This window comes from Citrus clementina, unplaced genomic scaffold (genome assembly GCF_000493195.1).
Source record: "Citrus clementina cultivar Clemenules unplaced genomic scaffold, Citrus_clementina_v1.0 scaffold_1, whole genome shotgun sequence".
Lineage (NCBI taxonomy): Eukaryota > Viridiplantae > Streptophyta > Magnoliopsida > Sapindales > Rutaceae > Citrus > Citrus x clementina.
In genome coordinates, this window is record NW_006263303.1 from 9,720,541 (window position 1) to 9,736,753 (window position 16,213).

Here is a 16,213-nt window from a genome sequence, read left to right on the forward strand (position 1 = left end):
CTTTGTTCCTTCCAATGAAAGGTAGAAAATGATTAATTAAAATTACACGTCTTTAGCAAGAAAATGCTATTTTATTTTAAGATTAAATTTCGTTTTGTTTTATCCTCGAAAGAAGACAAAGGTGTGAACGTTGTTCTATATACAGCCAAAATAGCAGAGATAATTATTGGGCAAGGGGAGGCAAATCTCATAATTATGCAACAAAAAGTCCACTCCAAATTCACACGTCCGATTAATAAAATTATAAGAATATTAATAATGGGGGTTAGACTATATTAAATATAAGGTAACATATAACGAATTTATGAATTGTTATTCATAATAATTCAATTGTTTTTATTAATATAATTGTTTTTAATTTTAAATGATTACTCAAGGGTTATTGTATGTTGAATGTAACATGACCCTTTATAATACTACTAAGTACAATAATACAATTAGAGAATGCTATTATGTCTATATTTACTATTTATTCACCGTTACCACCAATGAATGCAAAAGCTGAGTGGTCCACTAGCAATGAAAGGCCAATGAGCACCAATAATCTGTATTACCATTGCATCACCAGCATCTGTAATGTTCCAGCTAATAAATTGTTTTTTATATATAATGATTTAATTTTCTAAACTTAAAAGATGATCTTTATATACTCCTTTAGCTGCAAAAGTTTCTTTCTCGCTGTCTATTTCTTTTTATTTTTTAATAAATAGTGGAAAAAGTATTCTGCTTTTTGAGTTCTGTCATGCATACTTAATGACAAATCTTGTCCCGCAAATTATAATATTATTCACATTAGTTTATTAACAAAGAGATACTTGATGAAATTTGAGACCTCATTATACTGCACTATAACGAGCCATGGGGCCGCATTACGCAAATCCCGAAGGAATTACCAAAGAGATGCTTGATAAAATTTGAGACCTTATTATGCTGCATTATAATACACCATAATGAGGCATGGGGCTGCATTACGCAAACCCGAGGTAGCCTTTTGCCTCAATTGGGGCAACAGTTAATGCTTCAATTGAGTCAAATTTATTTTATTAAAATATTATAAAATAAATTATTTTATTATTAAATACTTATATAATGAATAAAACATAAAAATAAATTATATGATAATATTATTTTATTTATTAATGATTCATATAAAAATAATATTATAATATTATAATATTATTTAAATTTATACAAATTTAAATATTTATATTAAATTATAAATTTATTAATATATTAAAATGTAAAAATAATAATATATTATAAATTAAAATATAATTTAATATTATTGAATAATAATTTATTAATTTATATTAACAATTATAATATTAATTATAATCTAAATTTATTTTTTACATATAATATTAAATTTTATAAAATTTATTTTATTATAATTATAATACAAATTTTAGAAATTTAATCATTAATTTTTAACATTTACTAAAAATTTTGTTAAATTTCTACAATTTAAGATTTCTATATTTATTATTTTTCTAAGTATTAATAAATATTATTTTCTAATTATTTAATTTAATTAATCACAAAAAATTAATACAATACAATGCAACACTAAATATAGTCTAATTAAAAATTAATACAGTATAGTGAAGCACCAAGCATTGTACAGTATTGTTATAATATAATGCTAACGCAATATAACATAATACAATACACTAGCATTAAAATAGTATAATACAATATAATACAATACAGTGTGTCAAACACACTCTTAGGGAATTATCACAAACTTATATGCATAACTGATTAATGTGTGTAAGATTGTATTTAACACATCCATCACATTTACATTGATTTTTCGTCGGATTCTTACGACGTTCAGAAATAATGTAAGTTCACTCACGGGTAAAATTGACACTGATACATTGCCATATAAAAGTTCATTATTAACTTAAACCTTAATAAAAATCAACTCATGGGTTAGTGATTACCTCAAATTTATAAATTAACTAGAAAATAGAACCGCGTTTCACGCAGTTTTGAAAAAAGAATTTAGTATTATTCTTTTTTTTTACTTTACACTTGATGAAGCTGATAAAAAATATGAATTGATTTTTTTTAAAGATGAGGCAGCCTTATAAAAAACAAAAAAAAGCTATTAGCCAACAATACAAATAAAGAAACAACGCAAAATAAAGAATAAAATGAGAGAATATATTATAGAGTGATTTTATTCATTCCAATTGTGTGTGTGTACAAAACAAAAAGATGAGCTCTCCTTTTATAGTTACATAATCACTCCATGAAATTTATAAAAAATTATGGATCATAATTTCTTGTGAGATAATGGGAGTTATAAGGAAGCTAAAGGTTGCTAATGGGAGATAGTTGGGAGACTAAGAGATATATGTTATAAACATTTATATTTATTTTAATAAATTCATAACACTCCCTCTTGGATGTTCATTACAAAGAATATACATCATTAAAATCTTTACATAATTGTTATTATGTAATAACAATCAAATTAATTATGAGAAGATGAAAAACTAAATTTAAAAGAAAATTTCTCTATTTATTAGATAATAGAGAATATACAAAGATGAGAAATAGTGATGCCACATCAGCTTCTCAAGTCTCAACTTTATATTCTCATGTCTCAACTTTATATATATATATATAGATAGACTAAAATTTGTTGGGAGAAGAGATTGGGCCTCTAGTTGGCGTAGATTTTTCCACAGATAGTATATATATTTAAGCAGTAGTTGATTTTTTGAGTGAGAGTATTGACACCCTTCGAAATATCTCTTTAAATCCTTTTAATTATTTCACAATTTTATTTTTTATTAAAATTACATAATAGAAAAATTTTAAATTAAATTCCCACTCAAAAGTCAAATAATTTTTTTCTTACAAAATCCAACATCTTAGAAAAAAAAATTCCTCTAATTTTTGGGTAAGAAATTTACCATTAGTGACCGTAATAAAGAGGAAAAAAACCCATTAATTCTTTCTTTTAAATAGAAGAAATCCTATTGTTAAATTGAGTTTATAGAGATTATAATTTACATTTTAATAAATATGTATATTTTATAGAGATATTTTAAAAATATAATATTTATTTCTCACTCAGATATTTTTTATTTCAAATAAAAATTACAAAAAATTATTTTTTCTATTTAAATATAAGTGTCTCAAAGTCGGACATAAACAGAAGTTACAAAAAATAAAAAAGTAAATTTAAAAAATATAAAATTAATAGAATTTCAAATTTTAAATATTTAACCAACAAGCTCTCTAAATTTATATTAATTCAGTATAATACAATTTATTTCATCCATTATGTACATATAAAAAAATATATAAATGTACGTTGTAAATCCCTACTTCACTGTTAGTAAGCGAAGATAAAACGTTATCCCATCACAACGAAAATCTAGTTATGTCAGAAAACATGTAGAGTACTCACTGCCCATCATCAATCCATAGAAGAGCATTCCTCCTCACGACATACAATATAACATAATAAATCTCCCTCTCTCTCTCTCTCTCTCTCTCTCTCACCAACCAATTTCCATTCTTACAGATTAAGGACAAACCAAAACCCACGAAACCGAAACAGAAGAGCATGACGGACCAATCAACACTATGGGGATGCATGAGCAGCTGGCTCACCCTCACTCCCAGCACTCTCTTTCTTTTCGTCAACCTCGTCATCGGAACCATTGCTGTCACCTCTCGGTTCACTTCAGCCAACAGAAACCCACAACAAACACTCGCCCGCGCTCCCTCTCTCCTTGACCGTGTTAAGTCCATCGACTTTTCTCTTTACAGATTCCCCACCCAACCCGAACAACAACAAGAACTGCACTATTTTCATCAACCCACTGAAGAACCATCCACATATCCGGTCGAACCGGCACCGGAGCAAACCCACCAGCTCGTCCGAGCTCCCTCTCTCTTAGACCGAGTTAAGTCTATCAACTTCTCACTCTACAAGTTCCCCAGTTATCCCGCCCAAGAGCCCGAACCAGAACCAGAACCAGAACCATACTCGTACGCAAATCCGGTCGAACCGGAGCCCGGACGGCTGGATCGAGCTCCATCACTCCTAGAGCGGGTCAAGTCTATTAGACTCCCCTCTGTTTACAGATCTCAAGAAGCGGAAACTGAGGTCATCGGTGGCAACCACGAGGCGGAAACAAATACGGTTCATAAGCCGAAGAGGAGCAAGTCGGAGTCGACGAATAAAGCGAAGACGAAATCAAAAGATAATATGAAGAAGTCGGCGAGCGAGAAGGCGATGGCGGTGGAGGAGGAAAGGGAGATGGTGGAGCGAAGGAGGCCTCAAACGGCGAGGCTGGAGAGAACAGTGACGGTCGGTGACGGTGACCACGGCGTCGATGCCAGAGCTGATGACTTTATCAATAAGTTCAAACGCCAGCTCAGGTTGCAGAGGTTGGATTCTCTCTTGCGCTACAAAGAAGTGCTTCAAGGAAAGTAAAAAAAATTTCCGAAAATAAAAAAAAATTAAAAAGAAGTAAAATCACGATTGGATTTCGCTTCTTTTTTAAAAAAAATCATGTAAAGGGGCGATTTATTGGCTGTTTCTGTGGAAGGGGCTTTTAAATTATTTCAGGTGTTCATGTGGGTTTCCCCGTCAATGCGCTGCGGAAGAAGATAGCCAGAGGAGTGTTTTCGAGGCTGCTCGAGTCCGACGGAAATTGTCCTGCAATGTCCACTGGACTTGATCGTAATTTATGAGACTATTTGTCATTTCAAGTCTTTCTATCTTTTTTCCTGTCAAAAAACAAAAAATGTCTTTCTATTTTTTTTTTCTTGTTTTTTGAGTTTATTAGTGTTAATTGGTATTTAATTGAATAATAATTTTAGTCTATCTGGTAAGTAACGGTTAGTTGGATCTAGTTTTTTAAATAGTTGGTTAAATAAAATTTTTATAAATAGTGATTTTGTTAAAAAATTTTAATTATTTAGTTGTGAAAGAGAATTTTTATTAAAAATTATAAAATTATTTTAAGAGGTAATTTTTTAAAATTATATTATTAAAAAATAAAAAGGTTGTGAAATAATTTAAAGATATTTTAAATATTTTAATTTTAGTTTTAATTTTTAAAAATTTAAATTTAAATTTTGATTGTTAAAAATAAAATAATTTATTTAATTTTAAAAATTATATTAAAAATAATTAAATAATAGTAATAAATTTAAAATTTTTTATAATATTAAATAAATATTTATGATAATTCAATGGGTATGGGGCATTTACTTAAATAAATAAACTGAATGGTGAAATGCGTTGAACTTTATTTACAATTGGCAATACCCATGTGAAATTTTCACAAGAATTAACTGCGATTTGATGGCTAAGAAGTGCTTAAATGCAGGTTTTGCTTCTGCATGGCTTGGGGGTGGCACATTTTTAATTATGGTTTTTGTTATGTTACATAATTGTATCATATATGATTATACTGTTGAATTTTTATCCAATGGTTATAAAAATAACAGATTTTATTATTTTTTATTTTTATAATCGTTAAATTTTTATTTAACTGCTACTATATAATTATGTATGTTATATGATTATCTAACATAACAATCTCCTTCAATTATATTTTCGTATAGGTAAAGAAGTCAATTAAAGTCAAGCGACTCAAATAAAAAGCTAGATTTCCACTTTACTTTCCTCTAACAAAATCTTCACAATTTCACATGGCACGGTTTGTTTGTTGGTATTACTTGTCCAATGTGATTAAGTGACCACGCAAGATGGGAAACTTCATGGTTCGTCCATTAGAGGCCATTGTCATATCAATTTCATATCTAGTAAGACTTAAAAATCACTCCTAAAGATAATTTTCAAATTAAGAAGAATCGAACCGAGGACAAGACTTCATAAGTTCAAGTGAAGGAAAAACGCACCTTAATGCATCAATTTACTTAGTATTCTGGATTTAATACAGATTTTGATTTATATACATACATATTTGGATATGTCTCTAACTTTTTCCTATTTATTTATTTTCTTAACATGATGCATCGATTAAAATTTTAATTATGGACTAGAGTTTTAGGAAATGCTACTTCGGGTGCGTTTGGAATTGAGGTTAAGCAGCTGTAATTTTTAAGGTACAATACTAAAGTGTTTGGTAAATACTAGCTGCAGTAGCTTATAAGTTATGTTGATATAATTTTTTACTTGTATAATAAAAAATCTATTATATTTTAAATAATTTTATCAAAATTATTATTTAAAATTTATATTTACTATATATTATTAACTTTTATTTAATAGTTATAATTTTTTTTCTATAGTAATTGTAACTTAAAAGTTGTAGCATCTCAATTTTAAATGGAACATTCTTATTATTATTGTTTCTAAACTTTGGCTTAAAAAATAAACATTGTTCGTGATGGGTTATTGATGTTGGCCTAGTGATATCAATTAAGGTCAAAAAGGTTGATGAATGTGACCATATTCAATTTGAAATCGTCTCCATATTAGGTATATATATACATATGTTGTAGGACCATCCCAAAGTGGCGTAAGTCAAGTTTTGAAGTTCGCAAGAAAGAAACCCCCGAGTCCAAAAGATACTGGTTTGATAATTGGAATTGACATGCATCTTGTCCTCTTTTCTTTCAACTATCTGTAATTCATCATTATCACAAGATGAGGGTACAAGACATGGCCAAATATATATAATATATATAGATTATAGAAGAAGCTGCCGCCTTCATTTTCGTCCTTACACGTACGCCTATCTCATGGCATGACTTTGATTATAATGATCATAATGACGAATTTGTGACCTTTAGGTACGCTTTCTCATCGGCCACGTAAATATATGCAAATCGCAATTACTTTTTAAATTTGTAGGGTTTGATTTTGAGAGGGCTGATCCGCTCTTCTCATGGAGAGTGAGGTCGCAAAAATCCCTGATTTTTGAAGCTAAAAGCATCCCATTTTGTAACCTGATTTTTTGATAGTAAAAGATTCAAAATACATTATGTTTTCAACTAATTTTGGAGGTAAGAAAAGCCAAAATTTGAATTTATATTTTTAGGGGAGATGTGGTACCTCACTAGTTTATTGTGTGCGGTGCAGGGTATCTAAGATTTGGGGGAGGTGAGAAAGGGAGAGAGAGAGCGGTAACAATGGTGAAAGGTTTAGAACTAAGAGAGGTGTCATTTGAAATGGGCTCCACGCCTGCAAAACATTGAAATAGAGGTTAGAGGTGAAGCCGGAGTACTCCGGCGTTCATACTCCGACGCTCAAGTTAGCAAACTCAAGTGTTAATGGTAAAGAGAGCTGGCTAACCCTCTGTAAATTAGGGTTTAAGGTTGAAAAAAACCTATTTTTTGGAGTGTGAGTGTTAATGGTGAGTGAGAGCCCCCCGGAGAATGAAACCTAGGCACCTTTATATATGGAGTACCTCAGCTGCCACGTGGCGTACCCTTTTTGGTTAACGTCCTTTTACCTCTTTATGATTTTTTAGGCCGTTATCTGCATGTTCGCGGCGTATCTCATCTTTTGAAAACGTGGCGCGCGCTGGCGAGTGGTCCAGGGTACCTCTGCAGTAGCTGTTGGGTAGGCGGCTGGGGACCACTGTCCTTGGGACAGTGTCCTTCACTTTTGGCAGAGGTAGCAAGCGGCTGTCCCTCCTTTTAGGACGTTGTTTTTTATTCCTAATTCTGACAAAATCAAATAATATCTTTTAAGAGGCGGAGACGTTTCTCATGGCGGATATTTTCGGTGGATTCCCTTGCATCCGCTTTGCCGGGTACCTCGAGTTATGTGGGGTACCTCATATTATATGGGGTACCTCTAATTGTGCAGGGTATCCCTATTTGTATGGGGTACCTCAAGTCATGCCGGACACCTCGGATTGTGCTGGAATCATTCTATTGGTTGACACATGGCGCTTTATTGCTTTTCCTATTTTTCCCTCAAACAACATCCCCCTAGTTTCTTTTTGGCGAGAAGTATTGGAGGCAAAAGAAACTTACATAAAAAGTAGGAGCGACACGTGGCGATATGAAGTTTAGCTCGATGGACAGCTGAATGGAGGACGCCTCTAGGGGTACCCTCACGAAGGGAAGATCTCTGGAGTGAACAAGACTTTGAGAAGATACTTTGATGAAGTTTCAGAGGAGAAGGCCTATAAGGTGGAAGACCCTGAGGAGCTTTAAGTTAAGCTTGAAGACTTGGTACCTCGACAAAAGAACATAGTTGACAATGCTTTTGAGCGCATCATAACAGAGGAATGGAGTGCTGATATGGGGCTGGTGGTGCCGAGAGTAGAGAACTAGGTAGATAAGCCAGCTATCTTGAAGGCAATTGAGAATAACAAGGCTCCCCACACATCTTGGTCTGAAAGCCCATGGAGATCAACTAGGGTACCTCAGATGAAGTCGCCATAAGGTACCCCTGATATCGATGCTTGTGTTTATTCTATTTCTAGCATTTTTGTTGATCCTCTTATCCTAAATGATGAAGATGAAGATAACCATCCTACTATGTAACCTTGTTCGGCATTACTGGCAAGGCTTATGGGGTACCTCAGGTATCTTTAAGCTTGGATATCCCCTGAGCTATCTGTTACTTTATGGCGGGATAACCCAATTTTATCAAACATATAGCGATTCCTTCAAATATGCTTGCTGCTTATCTCAGGCTTTCTTAGAGTTCCTCTTGGTGTACACGAAGAATGGTTTTCTATCATAGGGTACCCTGAGTACTATGGGTACCCTTAATCTTGTTTCATCAGTGTATCACAGTTTACTTAGACATGCTTGTTGCGGTTAATTCATGGCGGAACAACCCAATTTCATCAAACATATGGTGATTCCTCTGGATATGCTTGTTGCTTATCTCAAGCTCTCTTAGTGTATTTGAGGAGTGACTTTCTAGCGTGGGGTACCTCGGAGGTACCCTTAATTAGTGTATGGCGATTTTTAGAAAAATGCTTGCTGCAAATCTTCACAAAACTTGTGGCGATTCCTTTTGAGAGATGATGGAAAACCTCATGATCCACCATTCACTCTACATCAAATATGCAAGACAAATAGTAATAAAGGTGGGCTGCTTGCCTACCTTTATACAAGATGGTCAAAAATCTCATGATCCGCCATTCGCGTAGAATCAAATAGACAACATAGATTGAGATAAAGGTGGCTGCTCGCCTACCCTTATGCGATATGGTCGAAAACCTCACGATCCACCATTCGCTGGAATCAAATAGACAACATAGATTGAGATGAAGGTAGCTGCTCGCCTACCCTTATGCGAGATGGTCGAAAACCTCATGATCCACCACTCGCATGGAATCAAATAGACAATATAGATTGAGATAAAGGTGGTTGCTCACCTACCCTTATGCGATATGGTCGAAAACCTCATGATCCACCATTCGCTGGAATCAAATAGACAATATAGATTGAGATAAAGGTGGTTGCTCGCCTACCCTTATGCGATATGGTCGAAAACCTCATGATCCACCATTCGCTGGAATCAAATAGATAACAGAGGTTGAGATGAAGGTAGCTGCTCGCCTACCCTTATGCAAGATGGTCGAAAACCTTATGATCCACCATTCGCATGGAATCAAATAGACAATATAGATTGAGATAAGGTGGCTGCTCGCCTACCCTTATGCGAGATGGTCAAAACCTCATGATCCACCATTCGCATGGAATAAAATAAACAACATAAATAAAGATGAAGGTGGCTGCTTGCCTATCCTTATGCAAAATGATTGAAACCTCATGATCGACTATTCGCACAGAATCAAATATGGCAAACAAATAATGATAAAGGCGGCTCTGATGTTGAGTAGATTATCATAATTGGAGATAGGTCAGGTACCTCGGGTACCCTAGAGTAAGGTGATCTCTAGATACCCTCTTGCATCATAATAAACAATACTTTTACTAGTAGTATGACTTTTCTTTGTTGGATTGGTGGCCCAAATCGAGACTGAAACCGAGTCTTCAACCGGGGTACCCTGTTTTTCATCTTTGGGTATTCGAGGATCCAAATGTGCCTCCAATTCACATTTGGGCTTAATTTGTTCCTCGTGGGGTACCCCTACATAACTCTAGAGTAACTAGTTATGAGGTACCCTACCACCGAGGCCTCGGTGGTGGCTCTTGCTGCTCTGGTGGTGGCGATCTTGGAGGTTGGGGTACCCGTGAGATACCCTGAGTGTTAAACACTCGTCCCCGCGGGACAACCCGTGGAGGGCTCCGCATTTGGGGTACCCTTAGTATTGGGGCTTCCATTTTCTTTGGCTTCTTCTTATTCTTTGTGACCTCGACCTTATCTTCTTGACGCTTCAAATGACATTTCTCATCCATCTCCACTTGCTGCAACGCTCGGGAACGGGCTTAATCTGGTCCCCGTGGGGTACCCTACATAACTCTAGAGTAACTAGTTATGAGGTACCTTACCACCGAGGCCTCGGTGGTGTCTCTTGCTGCTCTGGTGGTGGCGATCTTGGAGGTTGGGGTACCCGTGAGATACTCTGAGTGTTAAACACTCGTCCCCGCGGGGCAACCCGTAGAGGGCTCCGCATTCGGGGTACCCTTGGTATTGGGGCTTCCGTCCTTTTCGAGTTCTCCTTATTCTTTGTTACCTCGACTTTATCTTCTTGGAGCTTCCAATGACATTTCTCATCCATCTCTACTTGCTGCAACGCCCGAGAACTGGCTTCCCCATATGAAAGTGGGCGCTTCTTTTGAAAGGAACGCCATAATTTGCCCAACCGTAAATTTTTCTCGAAATGGGTCAATGTGTGTTGGTTTCCAAATGCTCCGGTTCGCAACACCTCTTGGTGGAAAGGACTCACGTACTCCGCCAAAGGCTCGGCTTCCCCTTGCTTGATAAAGGCAAGTTTGGAGGCTACCCTATCTTGAGTGGAGGCGTAGGAAAACTCTTTAGTAAATTCGGATAGCAATTGGTGTAGGGAAGATATGCTATCCGCTTTCAAAGAGCGAAACCACGACTTCGCGGGGCCCGTGAGTATGTGTGTAAACATCCTACACATGGCGCTCTCATCTACACCCTTGATAAACATTTGGTCGCGGTATAGCTCAACATGCTCCGAGGGATCAGTGGTACCTGAGTATTGGGGTATCTAAGGCATGGCGAACGCCTCAGGGAGAGCTGCCATCCTAATCGCCATAGTGAATGGCGAATGGTAGGTCATTGGCGTTGGTGCAGCTGTGATGTTTTGCTTCTTGGAGAGGAGCTTCACTTGGGCTTCCGGGTTCTCCATCTTTTCCGCAAGTTTGAGGGGTACCCTCGGTGTACCCGATGATGTCGCTGCCATTTGAGAAGCCCTTTTGGCGTTTAACTTCTCACGGAGATCCTCGTGGGTACGCTTTGCACGCCTCGTACCCCGGCTGCTGCGGGAATTGCAAGAGGCGATGGAATGTTCGTCGCGGGAGCCTACGGTTTGAAACTTAGAACGGGTACCCGATGGCCTAGGCTTTGGCTTGCTGGCCTCGGGTACCCCTCTTCTAACCATAGCTTGGTCATCCGTTTGAGGTGGTGGAGCTTCTAGCGTCACTGGTGGAATTGAACTTTCGGGTACCCGAGATCCGACCGCCCTAAGTATTGCGTGGGCGAGATCCTCAAAACGCTTGTGCGAAATAGGTTCCTCCTCTTGGTGAACACCCGTCGATTGCTTGATACTCTTGCCCTTGTTGACGCGGGCTACCCTTCTTGTAAGATCACTACCTTCACTGCTGCTGTCATCTCTCTTCCTTGTAGGATCCCCCATTAAACCTTCGGGAGGTACGTTGGGTGCCATGTATTGGAGTACACACAACAGCTAGTTTGGTAACCGCGGTGGAGGCTTTTTGTGCGAGTCCCCACAGACGGCGCCAATTGTTTTCAACGAATTTTGGGGGTAAGAAAAGCCAAAATCTATCTTAAACAATGAATTTATATTTTTAGGGGAGATGTGGTACCTCACTAGTTTATTGTGTGCGGTGCGGTGTATCTAAGATTTGGGGGAGGTGAGAAAGGGAGAGAGAGAGCGGTAACAATGGTGAAAGGTTTAGAACTAAGAGAGGTGTCCTTTGAAATGGGCTCCACGCCTGCAAAACATTGAAATAGAGGTTAGAAGTGAAGCCGGGGTACCCCGACGTTCACACTCCGACGCTCAAGTTAGCAAACTCAAGTGTTAATGGTAAAGAGAGCTGGCTTGCCCTCTGTAAATTAGGGTTTAAGGTTGAAGAAAACCTATTTTTTGGAGTGTGAGTGTTAATGGTGAGTGAGAGCCCCCTGGAGAATGAAACCTAGGCACCTTTATATATGGAGTACCTCAGTTGCCACGTGGCGTACCCTTTTTGGCTAACATTCTTTTACCTCTTTATGATTTTTTGGGCCGTTATCTATATGTTCGCGGCGTATCTCATCTTTTGGAAACGTGGCGCGCGCTGGCGAGTGGTCCAGGGTACCTCTGCAGTAGCTGTTAGATAGGCGGCTGGGGACCACTGTCCTTGGGACAGTGTCCTTCACTTTTGGCAGAGGTAGCAGGCAGTTGTCCCTCCTTTTAGGACATCATTTTTTATTCCTAATTCTGACAAAATCAAATAATATCTTTTAGGAGGCGAAGACGTTTCTCATGGTGGATATTTTCGGTGGATTCTCTTGCATCTGCTTTGCCGGGTACCTCGAGTTACGTGGGGTACCTCATATTATATGGGGTACCTCTATTTGTGTGGGGTACCTCTAATTGTGCAGGGTATCCTTATTTGTATGGGGTACCTCAAGTCATGCCGGACACCTCGGATTGTGCTGGAATCATTCCATTGGTTGACACGTGGCGCTTTATTGCCTTTCCTATTTTTCCCTCAAACACATTAGATGCACTGAAGTAGATTAGAATCACGCAACTGATCAGTGTTTGGCCATGGAAGAGGCTTATTTTCTGATAAATTATTTAAACAAATTCTAACGCAGGTGTTGTACTTGAGTGGAGCTCTTAGTCTTAATACTCCTCTGTTACTAGTATAAAAACCGTTAATTTCATAATTTTATTATTTCTGAAAAAACCAACCTTTATTGAAAAGAAAACCTTTTCGAAAGTTGTTGATGCAAATTTTAACTCAAAATATAGTAACTAATTTTTTTTCCCAACATTCTTCTACTTTAAACTTTATGGCCAATTTCTCCTTAAGATTGGGTTTTAGATCATGTACATTCTTATGGTTAAAGGTTTTGCTAAAAAAAAAAAAAGAAAGAAGTTGTTAAAGTGTGTTGGGTTGCTGCTGGTGATTACCATCGGATGCTAATATTAGCTCTTTGTACTCAATTTTTATAGAAAGAGAGTTTAGAGGGAGGTGAACAATATTTTTGTATTTATGTCTTACCTTCAAATGTGGGAGGCCTTTACCTTTTTACAAGCAACTTGAAGCATGGATCAAGGTACTATGGTGAGATGTGCCATTGTTATTTTGATAGGTGTCTTCAAAGCTCATGTATGAGGACACATGTCAATATGTGTCAAGACTTATTCATGAAAAGTCTTCTTTGTACACTTGTCCTAGTTTTTGCATCCTTCACCTTCCATGGGCTTGATCTTGACTGCGACTCTTATGTTTGTTTCTTATGAAGATAACTGATTTTGCACATTTTGTCTGTAAGTGGCAGATGTAGAATCTTACTCATAAGAAATTAGAATTTCTTCAAAGCACTATGTTCATTCTTGTAGAATCATGCCTTTGACACATTGTTGAAGACTGGTTCTTTGGGTTTTTTTATTTAGAAATATTTTCTTAATTCTTAGGTTATTTTTTGTAAAGAATAGATCTAAATCATTCTTTGTAAAAAATGAATTTAGGCCATTATTTGTAAAAACACGACTTTGGTGCTTTGTCGAGAGTTTGCCTTTTGGGTATGTCATTAAGAACTATTTTTCATTCTTTTTAAAGAATCAACTTGGGCAATTCTTTGTAGAGAATGGATTTAGGTCGCTCTTTGTAGCATGCCCTTGGTGCTTTGTCAAAAACTTACTCTTTAACCGTTTTAAAGTACCTAGATAACTCTTTGTAGAAGCGCACCTTTGGTGCTTTGTCAAAAAACCCACCCTTTAAACATTTCATTTAGAAAAAATTTCTAATTTTCTAGGTTATTTTTTTTGTAAAGAATGGATTTAGGTTTTTTTTTGCCCATGTGGGTTTTATGTGCTTATTCAAATTTCAGTATAATAAAAGTAGCTCAAGTTTTTTTTATACATCAATTCTTTAATAAAATTAGTAACAATGATATTTTCTTTCCTAATATTTCATTGTTTCAGTGTAGGGTGGGATACTTATCCCCCATATTAATGTAATCGCACATCGATCACTTAATGGGATAATGTATGATGACATTTGTTACTTTTGGAACTTTCAAATAAACTAGTGGTAATTTATAGAATTGATCGATTATGCCTTTGTTCTCTTTTGTGACTCAAGCCCTTGACTATCTTGATGAAACAGGTTGCCTTATTAGGAAAGATCAAATCTTATCCTTTTTACATTATAAGGTAAAACATTCAAATTAAATTTTGTTAAAAAATCTTAAGGGTGAATGATGGCCAATAGGAACTCAAGTGACTAAAGAAATTATGTAGGATTCACATGGTTTAGTACTAACCGTTGTACATAGGCAGAAGATGAGACTACTCATTTGAGTCTTTTTGTTTTCTTCGTTTGAGTAGCAGAGTCACTCTATTTTTAGTGTTCCACATATAAAATGGAATTTAAATCAAACTCTTCATGATCAACCTCCAGGGATGGCAATAGGGAGGGGAGGGGAGGAGACCAATCTTTCCATATTCATCCCCGATATTTTGCGTATGTCCCCGTCCCCGTCCCCTCCCCATTCCCGTCAAAATTATTTAAGAGAATCCCCATCCCTTCCCCGAATAATAACAGGGGATCCCCGAGGGTCCCTGATCCTCGAATAACTAATACATTTTTTTTTGTTTTCGATTTTGAGTTAATCATATTAAAATAAAAAATTCAAATAAAAGTAAAATTCGAAATATATCTTATATTAATATCCATTACAAAAGTCACATATATTAAATTAGTAAGTAACGCAGCATGCAAGTGATACAAACTATCATGAACAAATTAATAACCTAATATAAAATTGTTACAAATAAAATCAAATTTAGATTCAAAATTAACTTTTCAATGGTGACGTGGGCACTTTATAAATGTGAACTATTTCCTTTACAGCACAATAGTTAAGTCGAAGCAAATCAAGAGCAGATATTAGATTAGATTAGATATTAAAATTGTGATTTGCTGTGGGCAATTATAACATCTAAAAATAAATAAAAAATAGATTTAAGTTTAAAATATTTAATGAATATTAAAATTAAAACAAAATTTTTGGGCTAATAGAATCTATCCGGTCTTTTTAATGCCCTAAATAAAAATTTAGGACTTTAATTAGTTAATTAGGCCTAAAAGTTTAATAATATAAATATTTTGATATTTTTTATTTTTACCAATACTTATAATTTTATAATTCAAATTTTATTATTTATTTACTAGTAATTTTAAAAAATAAAAATTAAATTAAAAATTAAAATGGAGAAATGGGTAGGGGATGAAGATTCTACCTCATCCCCGTCCCCTCCTCGAATAAGAAATTGGGTAAAAAAATTTCCCCGTCCCTTCCCCGAATAAGAAATTGAGTATGAAATTATCCCCATACCCTCTTCGAATGGGGAAAATCTCCGAGGGTACCCGTCCCCATGGGAATTTTTGCCATCCCTATCAACCTCATTACTTAGGATTTGGATGAATTTACAATTTTTATTGATATCTCCATCCCACTTTCAGCTCAACTTCGAATAGTTTGTTTCTGGAACCTTCTGCCCCCCTGTAACATGTTTCCCATAGAGCCCCGCAAGTCCGTGATAGGTGCTTCAATTATTTTTAATTAGTGTTTGAATAAGGCTATTAGTAGTGTAGTTGAATTAGTTGGTGTAGATAGATAGTAAAGTATCAATCCAATTCCTGATTTGGAGGGAGTGCTTCCATTATTTCCTGTTACTGTTTTAGTTGGTTGTTGATGTTGGCTAGCTTAAGGACTAGTTTGAGATTGTAGTGTTAGATGAAGTAAGTTGTTTGTGATGAAATAAGTTGTTATTGAAAAAGTAGTTTAGTGTTTGGTGAATTATATTATTGTGGTTGTTGTGAAATTAAAAAATAGAGTACATATATT

At 35.7% G+C, this 16,213-nt stretch overlaps 1 protein-coding gene across 1 annotated transcript; it reads left to right on the forward strand.

Annotated features, from left to right (window-relative positions):
• The first annotated feature begins 3,361 nt into the window (after positions 1-3,361).
• On the forward strand, positions 3,362-4,863 carry LOC18054433. The gene has a single exon (XM_006451417.2). The coding sequence runs from the start codon at positions 3,587-3,589 to the stop codon at positions 4,460-4,462; it is 876 nt and encodes a 291-aa protein (XP_006451480.1). The 5' UTR covers positions 3,362-3,586; the 3' UTR covers positions 4,463-4,863.
• Positions 4,864-16,213: the final 11,350 nt, after the last annotated feature.

Coding starts and splice junctions, on each gene's coding strand:
- LOC18054433 (XM_006451417.2), top strand. CDS start 3,587: ATGACGGACCAATCAACACTATGGGGATGCATGAGCAGCTGGCTCACC.